Below are 14,731 nucleotides of genomic sequence, written 5' to 3' on the forward strand. Positions count from 1 at the left end.
GGAGTGAACCCTGTCTCAAAATAAACAAATAATGAAAATACAATACAGCTGATCTTTGAACAACAGAGTTTGAACTGTGCAGGTCCACTTATATGAGGATTTTTTTCAACCAAACACAGACTGAAAATAGTATTCCCGGTTTGCAAAACCCAATTATTCACAGGGCAGAGTTTCCCTATACGTGGGTTCTGCAGGACCTGAATATGCAGGATTCTGGTATACTCAGAGGTCCTAGAATCAATCCCCTATGTATATACCAAGGCAGGACTGTCATTCCATGGCTTTTTAAAAAAAAATCAACTTAAATATTAACAGGCTCTTTAGTAATGGAACAGGCTGATGTCCCTGTAAGAAGCAAGACTCTGGGGGAAGGATATGGTGCAGTGTTCTATCATACCTTTTAGGCCACAAAACAACCCCTTTCAAATCAATCATATGAAAAATGATGATCGATTACATGTCTTCTCTGTGTAAGGTATCTTACTAGGCCCACATCACAACTCAAACCACACACATCTAAAGCACGGATTTATACATGGCAACCTGGGACTCTGGACTTGGAATTTCAAACCGTAGTCACACACATGCAGCGTGAATCAAAGCCGCACCTAAGTGTTGGATTTCATAAAGGATCCCTCTCTGTTCTATTCTAAATTTTGCCAAAATGTCTTCTGTTGGGCCTATACCACACAGCTGCAAAATATGCCTAAAAATTAAGTAGATTCAAAAGAATGTTAGTGTCAATAGATATTCACATGGTATAAATTCACATATGGATCTTTCACATGGAGAATCATGCAGATTTGAACCAAGAAGAAAGCCCCTGAGCCAGAAACACTGGATTCAGAGCAGGTGGGAGGGAAGAACAGTTTGATTTTACTAGTATGCCTTACGCTAGATTGGCTGAGCTGTGTCCACTCGTTGCAGTGATACAATTAAAATACGAAGCAAATGAGTAAAAGTTGTTTCCAAGAGGGAAAATGAATCTGAGAATCAGAAAACCAGCTGTAGCCAAGAGATAAAGCTCATTGTCGTTATCACTTAAAACGTGTAATTAAGTCTGAAAGCCATTCATTTTATGACTAAAACCATCTGCTATCATTTGTTGCAACTTCATAAAATACCAAAATAGTCGTCATCCATTTTCGCTTGGCTGAAATCTCCCATTTTCTATTTTCTTCACAGATCTCCTTTATCTCATCAACTCCCTGCACCTGGTCAGCGGGTTTACCTGACTCCTCTACTGTCCCTGCTCCCCTGAACCCCAGCCCTGCTCCTGCATATTCAGGGTGTCTGAGTTAGAATCCTGGCCCCACAGTTCTTGGGGGAAGTTAGCCAGTCTCACAGAGGATGGTGTAAGTGTGACACCAGATAACAAGTGTCTAACGCCAGCCTTCCCTTCTCCCTCCTTCCTGCTCTGTTTCAAATGATAAAGGTCAAGTGGCTCTTTTCTGTGCCCCACCTTTGCCATCTGCTCTCCCACCTCATCCTTTTAACATTTTTGTTAGACATAGGGCCGTTCTATGTTGCCCAGGCTGGACCTGGGCTCAAGGGGTCCTCTCACCTCAGCCTCCCGAGTAGCTGGAATTACAGGTGCAAACTTTCCCTTCATTCATAACCTCACAATATGCTGTATGGGGGAGTTGGGGGCGGTTAGAGAACTCCCTTCCCTTCCCTAAGCTCCACCCATTCTTGGTTCTCAGCATCTTCTGGACTATCCCAAAGTAAAAGGCCTCTAACTAATTCAGAGGTGAAGTCCCTCCCCTTGGCTTTTTTTTTTTTTTTTTTTGAGACAGGGTCTCACTTTTTCACCCAGGCAGAGGTGCAGTGGTGCAACCTCAGCTCACTGCAACCTCTGCCCCCAGGTTCAAGCAATCCGCCCACCTCAGCCTCCCTGAGTAACTGAGTTGACAGCTGCATGCCACCACACCCGGCTAATTTTTGTATTTTTTGGTAGAGATGGGTTTCACCATGTTGGCCAGTCTGGTCTCAACCTCCTGACCTCAAGTGATCCACCCGCCTCAGTCTCCCAAAGTATTGGGATTACAGGAGTGAGCTACTGCACCCAACCTCCTCGGTTCTTTATCTACCACCATTTTCCACAAAAGAAAACCTAGCTGGGCATGGTGGTGCTCCCCTGTCATTCCAGGGAGGAGTTCAAGACCAATCTAGGGAATACAGCAAGACTCCATCTCTTAAAAAAAATAGCGGGGAGGGGCAGGCCTCTCCTGTCCTGAAATAAACACATGAACAAACCCTCCAATGCTACCCGCCCTTCAAGCTCCCCCTCACTGGCAAACTTTGTAAGTTATCTGCTTTTAGGGCCTCCAGGTCTTTTTCTTCCCAGTTACTTCTCAATCCAGCACAGTCTCATACTTATTTTTCTTGTTTATTTTTTTGAGACAGGGTCACGCTCTGTCACCCAGGCTGGACTGCAGTGGTGCCATCACAGGTCACTGCAGCCTTGATCTCCTGTGTTTGAGCCATGCTCCCACCTTAGCCTCCTCAGAAGCTGGGACTACAGGCATGTGGCACCGGCTGAAAGTGAAGATCCTCATACTTTTATTTACAGCACTTTCTACACTGTAACAGAGTTTGGGTTTCTGTGTCTCGCCCACTAAACCTGAGCTCTACGATGCAAGGATTGTATCTCAGTCATGCCGAACGCCCTAGATTCCAGCCCGCAAGTGTGAGGCTGAATTAAATGAAGCACAGGGCTTCACATGCAGCAGTTCTCCCCCAACCAGGCAGCTCGGCGCCTCTCAAAGCCTCTGCTCCTGTTTGTTCCCAACGCTGCTCTCCTGGCGTGGACACTCCTCCTCTCTCCCACCTGCAGAAGGTAACTGGCCTCCTGCCTGATCGCCACCTCAGCCTTGTTCCTCCAACCTATCCTTTACTTTGTCGTCTTCTTTTTTTTGCTGGATACTCTTCTAAAATCTAAATACAGGCTGGGTGCGGTGGCTCACGCCTGTAATCCCAGCACTTTGGGAGGCTGAGGTGGGTGGATCACCTGAGGTCAGGAGTTTGAGACCAGCCTGGCCAACATGGTGAAGCCCTGTCTCTACTAAAAATATAAAAAATTAGTCGGGTGTGGTGGTGGGCGCTTGTCTTCCCAGCTACTTGGGAGGCTGAGGCAGGAGAATCACTTGAACCCGGGAGGCGAAGGTTGCAGTGAGCTGAGATCGCACCACTGCACTCCAGCCTGGGCAACAAGAGCAAAACTTCATCTCAATAAATAAATAAATAATAAAATCTAAATACAATCAATTCAATCCCCAGTTTAGCGATCCCTGCTGAAGAAAATCAGGCCTCCACACACCATCCTAAGCCCACCATGATCCGGACTGCACCTCCTTCCACTCGGGCCCAGCACCCAACCTGCTGCTAGAACACACCTGCCCATAGGCTCTGGTGCCCACACTCATACAGCACCCTCATTTTTTTCTGAGATGGGTTTCCCTCTTGCTGCCTAGGCTGGAGTACAATGGCGTGATCTCGGCTCACTGCAGCCTCTGTCTCCCGGGTTCAAGTGATTCTCCTGCCTCGGCCTCCTGAGTAGCTGGGATTACAGGGATGCACCACCATGCTGGCTAATTTTGTATTTTTAGTAGAGACGGGGCTTCTATATTTGGTCAGGTTGGTCTCAAACTTCTGACCTCAAGTGATCCGCCTGCCTCAGCCTCCCAAAGTGCTGGGATTACAGGCGTGAGCCACTGCGCCCAGCCCAGTTCCCTCATTTTTATTTGCAGTGTCTGGCGTAAGAGAGGCACAAAGGACATATCATGGAGGAATAATGAGGTGTTCTTGTTTGTTTCCAAGTATCCATGTGGTGTAAAGAGCCCTGGCTTTGTCATCTGGCAGACTTGGGGCTGAATCCAGGCTCGGCTCTGTCACCGACAAGCCCTGGGGCCCATTCTCTAACTTTTCTCTCTATTTTCTCATAAATAAAATAGAACTAACAACTACCTAACTGAGTTAATCGATATAAATAAAATGTATAAGAACAGTGTACAGAAACCAATCACTGGAAATAAAAGTCATTCAATGTATTGATTTTTAAAGTGCTGAATTGAATCCAAACAGTACCAACTCATGCATGACCAACATTTCACGTATGAAATTGATCTGGGATCAAGGATTGACAGTCGTCAAGCTGGTGGTTGTGAAGCTCGTTGGAGCCTCTATCTGGCCCACTTCTTTCAGGAGTCCTGGCCTTTTGAGATGTAATCTGTTTCTCATAACTGATTCTGGCCCTAGGAATGACAGCGTTATAAAGTAAAGCATTACTTTAGGGATAGGGTTTTTTCCATTTCCGTGAGTGATTCTGCTCTAATGCATGGCATATTAGAGATGAGCAGAGGCGGGAGGGCTCAACAGCCTGTACCGGGATTACTCACCATGCAGGCGGCCTGCACGGCCTCAGACACGTTACCAGCATTAGGCTCGCACCAGAAAACGTGGCACTCAAAGCGCTGGTTCCCCGTGTCCATGATGAAGGCAAATGTGTGGACATCCTTCCCGACACCCATGAAGGACAGGAATCGCACACGACATTCCACTAAGACTTCCTCTTCATTCTGCAGGAGACATTATGCGGCATCCAATCAGGAGGCGCCAGGATCAGGCTTAGAGTGGCAGCACATAGGAACTGGCATTCAGAAAGTATAGCCAGGCCAATTCAGAAAGGACCTGTGTTTTTCTCAAAAAGCGGAACCTTGCCAAACGTCTGAAGAGGCCATCACTGTGTGGCTGCCCTGTTCCGGAGGTCATTCTTGCTCTGAACTGCACTGCTGTCATGGGCTGTGATGTGCGTCCCATTCTCCATTATTGCATGTGGCTGTGAGTTCACGGTCGGGAGGAGCGATGCCGTCTACACTTGTTACATCTAGCCCAATACAGGACACCTGGTGGCCCAAAACCCATTTGCCCAAGTAAACCCCCAGAGCACCAGAAAAAAGGGATTCACGGTGTCTTTCTTCGTCCAGTGATTCTTACCCAAACTAAACAACACATTGAATCACATTTCCATCTAAAACCATATAAAACAAAAAGCTGCCAAATCAACAAAAAGTTGTCAAATTGTTTTTTTCTTTTCTTTCTGGCAAACTGGTGTCCATCTGGGATCCATATGAGGCAGCTAAAGAAATGTTCAGAATTCTTTCTTATAGGGATGAACACTACATCCTTTGCAAGAACCATATGCAAGTTCTGAGTTAATAAACACATCCAAAATGTTGACTTTTGGATCATTAACATCTTGACTTATTAAATATTCACTCTGGTGCCTTGGGAGTGTTTAATGAGCAAAGTACGCTAGTGTGAGAGGTTGGGAAGTTTTCTCAGGAGGAAGGAGGCTGTGGTGGAGATCTGGGTAAGGGTCAGGTAGGCAGAGGGTGGAGCATGGAGGGTGCAGTGCTTGCGATGACGCTGGGGTGGGGAAGGGCGGGACCTGCTTGAAGAGCGGAGGAGAGCTCAGCATGCCAGCTGGAGGCAGGCAACGCGCACCCTGCTCCTCTCTCCAGGGTGAACCGGGCGGCCGTGCAGCAGGCTGATGGCTGGTGGTCTTTCCGTGGCAGGTGCTTCACAGAGGCAGAATAGAAAAGTAGGCTCGAGTCTGGGCCAGGCTGCCTGGATTTGAGTCCTGATCCCATTGCTTCCCACTGTGTGAGGCTGGGCAAATGACTGAGCCTCTCTATGCTTCAATTTTTTCAACCACAAAACTGGGATAATTTGGGCTGAGGCTAATGTGGCCTCTCTCAAGACAGCCAGTAGCTCCTTCTGCTACCGAGAGAGTCACAGGGCTCTCCCGAATGGAAGCATCTTCTGCTTCCCAGCCCCAGATCACACAGCCCAGGCAACACGGGCGCCCTGAGAGTGAGCGACGGCTAGCCTCACACTGTCACCTCTAGCAAACAACTTGTCTCCGGAAGTCATGAGGAAGACAGAATCAGGAGCACCAGAAGAGAGGTTTCTCAGACCACAGGAAAACAGAGGTACGCACAGATTTAGACCCAGACAAAGGGCCAAATCTTTCAAATGCAGGCCATCTTAATCAAGGACGCACAACTCCAGCCTTGACTATGTTCCTAAGTTCCACAGAAAACCACTGTATCTTATACTTACTGTAACCCAGACATGCCAATGCCATCGAAGATTCCTTCTCACCTTTTCACTGATGACAGTCACAGTGGCATCGGCCACATTCATGTTCACTGACAGCCAATCCTCCTTGTTGGATGAGGTCATGAGATTTTCTATGGCACTATTCAGAATGTCCATTCCTGGGGACAGAAAAGGATAATTTAAAGTGTCCTAAAGCCACTTACCACACTCAAATGTGGGCCCAAATCACCAATAACAGCTACACCCAGACTGATCTTTTTTAATAAAAGCCAGGACACTTCATTCTCATGTTTGCGCAACAGGAATGAAATACCAGCTTTTGGCTGGGCGTAGTGGCTCGTGCCTGTAATCTCAGCCCTTTGGGAGGCTGAGGCAGGATCATTCGAGGTCAGGAGTTCGAGACCAGCCTAGCCAACACATTGAAACCCTGTCTCTACTAAAAATACAAAAATTAGCCGGACATGATTGCTTGAACCCAGGAGGCGGAGGTTGCAGTGAGCTGAGATCACACCACTGTACTCCAGCCTGGGCAAATGAGTGAGACTCTGTAAAAAAAAAAAAAAAAAAAAAGAAAAAAAAAAAAAAAAAAAAAGAAAGGAAAGAAAGAAAGAAAGACAGAAAGACAGAAAGACCAGCCTTTTCAGTAGGAAAGGAGAGTCAGGAGAAGCTCCAGGCACCTGGTGCTGACACGCTGGCTATATAAGCAGACCACGGCCCTTCAGCCTCTCCCCACCCTCGCCATCTCTCGGCTCCTTTACAGTGGGTCCCCCCCTTCAGAGGGGCCCTTTTGCCGGCTGCTCCCAGTTTTTCTGGGGGATAGGGGTGGGAGTGACAACTTTCTGGAGGTATCATTCACATGCAATTCACTCATGTAATGTGTACAATCCAGTGGATTTTAGTACATTCACAGAGTGCAACCATCACCATCATCAATTTTTTTTTGAGACAGGGTGTTGCTCTGTCACCCAGGCTGGAGTGCAGTGGTATGATCACAGCTCGCTGCAGCCTTGACCTCCCAGGCTCAGGTGATCTTCCCACCTCAGCCTCCGGAGTAGCTGGGAGTACAGGTACATGCCACCATGCCCAGCTAATTGTTTAAATTTTTTTTTTTTTTTTGTAGAGATGAGGCTTTGCCACGTTGCCTGGGCTGGTCTTGAACTTTAAGCAATCCACCTGCCCTGGCTTCCCAACGTGCTGAGATTACAGGTGTGAGCCACCATGCTGGACCTACCGTAATCAATTTGACAACATTTCATCACCCCAAAGAGAAACCCCGTACCTGGCAGGGGTCATTCTCCATTTCCCCCTGCCCTCCAGCCTCTAGCCCAAGGCAACCCTTACCTACTTTCTGACTCTAGAGATCTGCCTATTGTGGACGTTTCGTATGAACGGAATCACACAGTACGCAGTCTTTTGGGACTGACTTCTCTCATAGCATGTTTTCAGGCTTCATCCATATATGCTATAGCACACTTCAGTCCTTCACTCCTTTGTATCACCAAATAAAACTCCGCTGTATGGAAGTATCGCCTGTTATTTATCTAACTGTCAGTGGATTTGTCAGGACATTTGGGTGGTTTCGCTTTTTGACTCTCATCAATAATTCTGCTGTGAACATTTGCATACACATTTTTGTTCATTTCTCTTGGGTCTATGCCTAGGCACTGAGCTGCTGGTTCTAAGGTAACTATGTTTCACCTTCTGAAGAATGCCAGACTGTTTTCCAAAGCAGCTGCACCATCTTACAGCCCCCAGGCAGTGTATGCGGCTTGCGATTTCTCCACAGCTTTTTAACCCTGGTGAAGGCTCCATCTCCCAGTCTCCTTTTGGCTTGGTATAGCCCAGCAACTACATTCTGCCACCGGGAAGTGAGCTGAATGCTGTGTGTGCCACTACTGTGTCACTCCTTGACAGCATGAAGCCTCCACAGCCCTCTCTCCTGGCCCGCCAGCTGACGAGACACGAAGCAGGTGTCCCGGCCTCAGAGATGGAGGCCTCGTTTCACAGCAGCAGAGCTTCCACAGCCCTGGCTCACACAGCTCTAGACTTCTGGGCACACAAGAAATCCATGTCTGTATTGCTAAAGTCCTGTACGCTGGGGATGGCAGGTCAAAGCAGCAGGGCCTGTCCCTCTACTGATCTTTTGATCGGGACCGTTTATGTTCTCTGGCAGGTGACAGGGTGACAGCTTGATTCAAGACAAGGCACGAGAGTAAACAGCCGACCTCACCCTCCTTGGAGGGAGGGCGAACGCCTCCTGTGAGCTCCCGCACACTTGCAAAGTGGAAAGACAATAAACGTTTCACATACCGACTGGTTTGTCTACAGGTAGCATGCCCAGGTACTGCACGTGGAACTTCTGGACCAGCTCAGTCTTTGGTGTTGGAAAATCTACTACAGGGAACAAAAGCAACACATCTTTCTCAGTGGTTCCAACACACATGTACACAAGAGCCGTAGCTCTGCATCATCAGAATGCTCAGGACACCCCCTGTGCCATAACGCCCTATGTTTCTGGATGGAAATGTAGCAACTTTCTACAAGAGCAGCATTACTCCACATAGTGGGGCTCTGTCAAAATCCTGTTCAACTTTCAAGACAGGAATGCATTTGAAAGCAGGAGGTGGCATCTCTGTGTTAAAGCTGCTACCGTCTCTTTGATGTGTATTACGTAGCAGCTTTTGGTGTCCTATTTAATTAGGTGTGGTTGATGCCCACAGAAAATGCAATCTCAAAGGGCACAACCAGAGACACAGGAAAATAACTGAGTTCCCTCAGTACTCAACCCATGTTTTCTTTTTCTTTTTTTTTTTAGAGACAGAGTCTTGTTCTGCTGTCCAGGCTGGAGTGCAGTGGTGCGGTCTCAGCTCACTGCAACCTTCACCTTCAACCTTCATCACCTGAGAATTGCTGGGTTCTAGCAATTCTCCTGCCTCAGCCTCCCGAGTAGCTGGGACTACAGGTGCACGCCGCCACACCCGGCTAAGTTTTTGCATTTTGGTACAGACGGGGTTTCACCGTGTTGCAGAGGCTGGTCTCGAACTCCTAAGCTAGGGCAATCCACCCACCTCAGCCTCCCAAAGTGCTGGGATTACAGGCATGAGCCACCACGCCTGGCCCATGTTTTCTGTTTTTAAGATTAGTCAAGTATAGTAGTGGGAAGGGGAGAAAGAGGAGGACAAGGAGGTTGATCTGTAACTGGCTGAACCATCAATTGAGGTAACTCACTACCTTCAGACCAGCCCAACCCACGTGTTTTTAAACTAGCTGGGATTCTTACCCCAGGTTGCACATGAGTTATAATAGGAAGACAGTATTCTTAGAACAAAGAACATAAAATACAAAATAAAATGAAAACAAAGGCAAAAACTAAAGACAATATTCTTTAATCTTGTCCAGTAACAACAAAACTCATTCTGGCTTTGTGCCTAACCCTAGTGATGCAAAATCAACTCTGCGCCTCTGTGGGGCCCAGCGTGCAGGCTCAAACCGTGCTGAGCTGAATGTGCTCTTTAAGGAGACTGGAAATGCCAGAGAACCATGTGAGAGCCTTCAGTCCTGGACCGGGGCACAGGGCCACAATGAGGACAGGAGGTGCCGCTGACTTACCTTGCAAAGGGACGTCGAGGTTCGCATTGGCCCTTTCCTGTAAGGAGCTGCAGGCCAGGGCTTTGGCATTCTTCCGTTCAGCCATAATCTAAGGGGGAAAAAGCACAGCTTTGGAGTGTGGGTTCAAGCCCCCATGTCTTCAGTTATTCCAGCCCGTAAAGTGTCTAGGTCGATTTCACTTCCAAGTTAGATCAGCTTGAGTCTACTGCCTGAAATTCCACCCTGTATCTCTGGGCTACATATTTTGTGGAGGAATTCTGCTAATTTTCTCTGGGGATGATAGGTGAAAAACTATTCCTCAGAGTAGCAGTCCCCTGATTGCTTGGAATGGACTTTTTCCATTCACCAGGCTCCCGCCTCTACTAGAAACAACTCAAACGAGTCTCCCTGGTCTTGCATGGACCCTGCCGGCCCACAGTGGCCAGCGGCAGCCACAGCAATGGCTTCTTCCGGTGCTTCCAAATGCCACCCTTTGAAGACAGAGTACATGGGTTCAAACTACACTTCTGCCACTTACTAGCTGTGTGACCTCGACCTTGGGCAAGTGACCTGACCTCCACTGTCTCGACTGCACATGGAGGTGATCATAGTATTTGTCTCAGACGGTAGTTCTGAGGATCACAAGTGGGTGTGTAAGCACAGGGAAGGCCCAGACAGCATAAGTGCTGAGAAATGTTCCCTGATGACATGCTTTGGCTGTGTCCTTACCCAAATCTCATCTTGAATTGTAGCTCCCTTAATTCCAATATGTTATGGGAGGGACCTGGTGGAGATAACTGAATCATAGGGGCAGTCTCCCCCGTACTGTTCTCGTGGTGGTAAGTCCCACGAGAGCTGATGGTTTTATCAAGGGTTTCCCCTTTCACTTGGCTCTGATTCTCTCTTGCCTGCCGCCATGTAAGACTTGCCTTTCACCTTCCACCATGATTGTGAGGCCTCACCAGCCACATGGAACTGAGAGTTCATAAAACTTCTTTTTCTTTATAAATTACCCAGTCTTGAGTATGTCTTTATTAGCAGTGTGAAAACAGACTAATGCACCTGCCATTTCTGCTGTTATCCTCAAACTGCTCTAAATTGCTTCTCTTCTGTAAAGGACACCGATGCCTGCTTTACTTAAGAGTAAAGCACTTTATACTCCTGTTCTCCACCAGTTACATATGGTGCTGTGGGTTTAGGGACTGAAAGAAGCCCACCCTTTAGTGACCTCAAAAGTAACTTGGATCTTCATTCCCAGACTAAGTTTTCCATTCCAAGTGGATTGAAAGTCATTTCCACCGCAGACCTCCACTCTGCCTATCTCCAGATCCATGCCCGGGGCAGCGAGCAAGAGGGCTGCTGACAAGAATAAAATCAAGTGTTTCCTGCACACTTATTCTGTGCCAGGCCATGTTCTGGGGGCTTTATGCCACAATAAAGCTCCATAAAGGCAAGGACTTTTTTTTTTTTTTTCCTGTTTTGGTCATTGTTCTCTCCCCAGTGCCTTTGATGGTGCCTGGCACATAAATGGCATTCCATTCTATGTGTTGCATGAATGAAAGAGAAACGAAATCCAGGGAGCAGGCTGCAATGCTGCAAACGGCAGCAACACCCCAGTCTCATCAATGCAAGAATGTGAACATGGGCTGGAATAAACATGGTGATCTCAAGACCAGTGTCCATCCTGCACGTCCCCATCATGTGAGTCAGAGCAGCAGACTGGGGCGTTCTTTCATTCTGAGGCTGGGGACAGCTCCCTGTCCCTGCCCCTGTCCCTCCCTCAGGCACCATGGCTTGCACCTCCTGCCGGGTAACAGGCTGGGCCAACCCCTGGCCTGGGTTGGGTCTTGCCAGCTAAGGAGGAATTGTGGGAGTGACGCTCGGTTATGATGTCAGCCTGAATCAGAAAGGTGACATTCAACAGAAGGGATGGCAAAATTCTGCATTTAAATTCAAGAAATTAAGCAAGTCTGGGGCATGGAACAGGCCTGGCTGAAGGAAACTTGTGTCAGTGTCTTGGGGGTTCCGCTGCCACCATGTGAAGAGAAATCAGGGGGTGATGTGGTTGCCAAGAACATCGAGCACCACAATAGTGTATCCATGGAGGTCAAAAGACAGAGCAGCCCCTGGTCTGCTGTCCGCTCACTTTTGGAATACTGTGTTCATCTGGGGGATCCAAAAAGAGTGTGCCCAGAAAACGATGGTTAGGGGCCTAGAATAGCCATGCTACCCAAAGGTGGCTGCAGAGATGGGGTGGGGGATCTGGAGAGGGAGGAAGTCAGGGGCAAGAAGACTCAACGACAGATGCTTGTCCAGCGCCTCTAAAACACACAACACATGGCGAAACACAGCAAGGTTTTAAGTGTCTAAAGAGCTGGCCAGCAAAGAGAATGGGGGACCTTTCTCTGCTGCTACAGATGGCAGATCTCCAGTCAGTACCTGGAGGTTCCAAGAGGAAGATTTTGGGTCAACGTAAAGAAGAAATCTGTAACAGCCAGAGCTGCGCAGTAATAGAACCTCCTCCTGAAAAGTAAGAGACTCCATCTGTGGGAGTCTATGGGCGTGCAGGGCAGAGGGTGGGGGGATGTCTGCAAGGGGGCTGTTATGCTTGTGGGAGGCGGAGGCTGGACTGCTGACGCCAGACTATTTGTTCTCATTCTGAGGCTCTGTGACTCTGGTTAAGGAGGCGGGACCCTCACTAGCATGAGACATGAGACAGGGACCGCAGTCTTGCCTCCCAGCTGGACGGGGAGCTTCTACGGGACACTGTGTGTCCTCAGGAAGTCCGTGTGTGTTAACGGCAACCCCTAGCTCCCTGCATTTGCAGAAACCCCGGATGGTTTCTTGCCACCTCCTTTCCTGTAGCCTTTTTCTCTACCCACATTGACCTCAGGTCAGATGGCCCTGCCTCTGGAAAATCCACCTTGACCCCTTTTCCCTGTTTTCCGGGGTGTACGTATCTCTGTCATTGTTGTGCCTACCAGAGATATATGTTTCCAGGCTGCGGGAGGGACTACGGTTCTATTCATTTTGTGCAGATGGAGTGCTACTCAGCGCGATGCCTGGCCTGCAGCAAGAATACTTCAACGACTCTGGCTGAACAGTCTGCCTACTTCTCCCTGAGCTTACTGCAGGTCGATGTGCCCCCTCCCCTGCCCTTCCACGTCCCTTCATGCAGTAAGAAAAAAAGAGCAAGGCGGCCCGCACTGCCCTGACGCGCCTCACCTTGGAGCAGATCTCGTGGAGACTTGTGGCAATGGCTTTTGCTGGTGTGTCACATCGAAATACATGACATTTCAGAATTCTTGTATCTTTATCTCTTGCTACATAAGCAAAATCCCTGTGCAAGCAAAATGTATCAGGACATTAGTAAGAGAAATTGATTACCAACACATACTTTAGTTATGAAGTTAACTGAGCTAGCAGCCAGCGTGTCAATGGTAAACAATGTATGCAATGATTAAAAGAAAATTTAATTTCAACAACTTCCTAACATATAGGTTTATGACAATTAGAAATTGATTTCTGAGTAAAATACCTACAATGTGGGATACATGCAGTGGCTCACATCTGTAATCCCAACATTTTGAGAGACCAAGGTATGATGATTGTTTGAGGCCAGCAGTTTGAGACCAGCTCTTGAACCAGGCAACATAGTAAAACCACTGTCAAAAAAAAAAAAAAAAAAAAAGGCCAGGTGCAGTGGCATATACCTGTAGTCCCAGCTATTCTGGAGGGTGAAGTGGGAGAATTGCTTGAGCCCAGGAGTTTGAGGTTGCAGTGAGCTATGATCATACCACTGCGCTCTAGACTAGTCAACAGAGCAAGACTCTAAAAATTTTTTTAAAAAGACTGTGCGTGGTGGCTCATGCCTGTAATCCCAGCACTGGGAGGCTGAGGCAGGTGGATCACTTGAGGTCAGGAGTTCGAGACCAGCCTGGCCAACACAGTGAAACCCTGTCTCTAGTAAAAATACAAAAAAATTAGCCAGGTATGGTGGCGGAAACCTGTAGTCCCAGCTACTTGGGAGGCTGAGGGAGGAGAATGGCGTGAACCTGGGAGGCAGAGCTTGCAGTGAGCCGGGATCAGGCCACTGCACTCTAGCCTGGGCGACCTAGCAAGACTCTGTCTCAAAAAAACAAAACAAAACAAACAAAAATTAGCTGGGCATGGTGATGGGCGCCTATAATCCCAGCTATTTGGGAGGCTGAGGCAGGAGAATCACTTGAACAACCCGGGAAGCAGAGGTTCCGGTGAGCCGAGACTGTGCCACTGCACTCCAGCCTGAGTGACAAGGGCGAAACTCTCTCTGAAAAAAAAACCTACAATAACTTCAAAACCCAGTCTGTTGAACTCTTGGAATCTCTAACAACCCTTAGTGCACACTGAATTTCACAGATCCCTTCTGTCTAGTGTAACACCATGTTATGATTAGAGAACACAAAGGCTTGAGGAACACATGAATCGCATGATGATATAATGACACGGACCGTGGTGCGAACAATAGGTGCTGATGTATACACATGTGCACAGACAATAGGCGCTGATGTATACACATGTGAACAGACAATAGGCGCTGATGTATACACATGTGTACAGACAATGGGCCAGCCCACGGCTGACTGAGACAGCTGAAGGGCAATCACAGGGAGTCAGAACACAGACACCATGGACTAGCAGTCCTATCAAAGGCCTTTGATTGTGTTAAACACGTCTCAGACTCCAGATCTCAGAGCGACGGCAGTGGCGGCGCATTATTTACTGCTTGCTCAGACACCTCGGTGAGCATGCCGCTGACGGGTGTTTGCGTTTGTTCTACTGATAAAAAGGATACTGACTGTGACATCACTTGGATTCAAAACAACCATGCGATACGACTATATTTCTTAATGTTAACATTGGAGGACAGTGGTTCAAAGATGAAAGTGTTTTTACATATATATATATACACGTTATATATATGATATATAGGTTATATATATGTTTTATATATGATATATATGTTTATATATGTTATATA

General features: G+C 47.7%; 1 protein-coding gene across 4 annotated transcripts in view; it reads right to left on the reverse strand.

Annotated features, from left to right (window-relative positions):
* Positions 1-14,731, reverse strand: part of APBB2 (amyloid beta (A4) precursor protein-binding, family B, member 2) — a 369,777-nt gene that overhangs the window by 6,926 nt on the left and 348,120 nt on the right. For 3 of the 4 annotated variants that reach the window (XM_011987971.1, XM_011987972.1, XM_011987973.1), the window contains 5 exons: positions 12,937-13,051; positions 9,733-9,820; positions 8,434-8,517; positions 6,166-6,281; positions 4,398-4,577 (listed from right to left, as the gene is read on the reverse strand). In XM_011987971.1, the coding sequence (XP_011843361.1) occupies positions 4,398-4,577; positions 6,166-6,281; positions 8,434-8,517; positions 9,733-9,820; positions 12,937-13,051 (583 nt within the window). Of the gene's footprint in view, positions 1-4,397; positions 4,578-6,165; positions 6,282-8,433; positions 8,518-9,732; positions 9,821-12,931; positions 13,052-14,731 lie in introns of those variants that run through there. The other variant, XM_011987974.1, reaches the window with a different exon arrangement.

This window comes from Mandrillus leucophaeus, unplaced genomic scaffold (genome assembly GCF_000951045.1).
Source record: "Mandrillus leucophaeus isolate KB7577 unplaced genomic scaffold, Mleu.le_1.0 Scaffold320, whole genome shotgun sequence".
Taxonomy (NCBI): Eukaryota; Metazoa; Chordata; class Mammalia; order Primates; family Cercopithecidae; genus Mandrillus; species Mandrillus leucophaeus.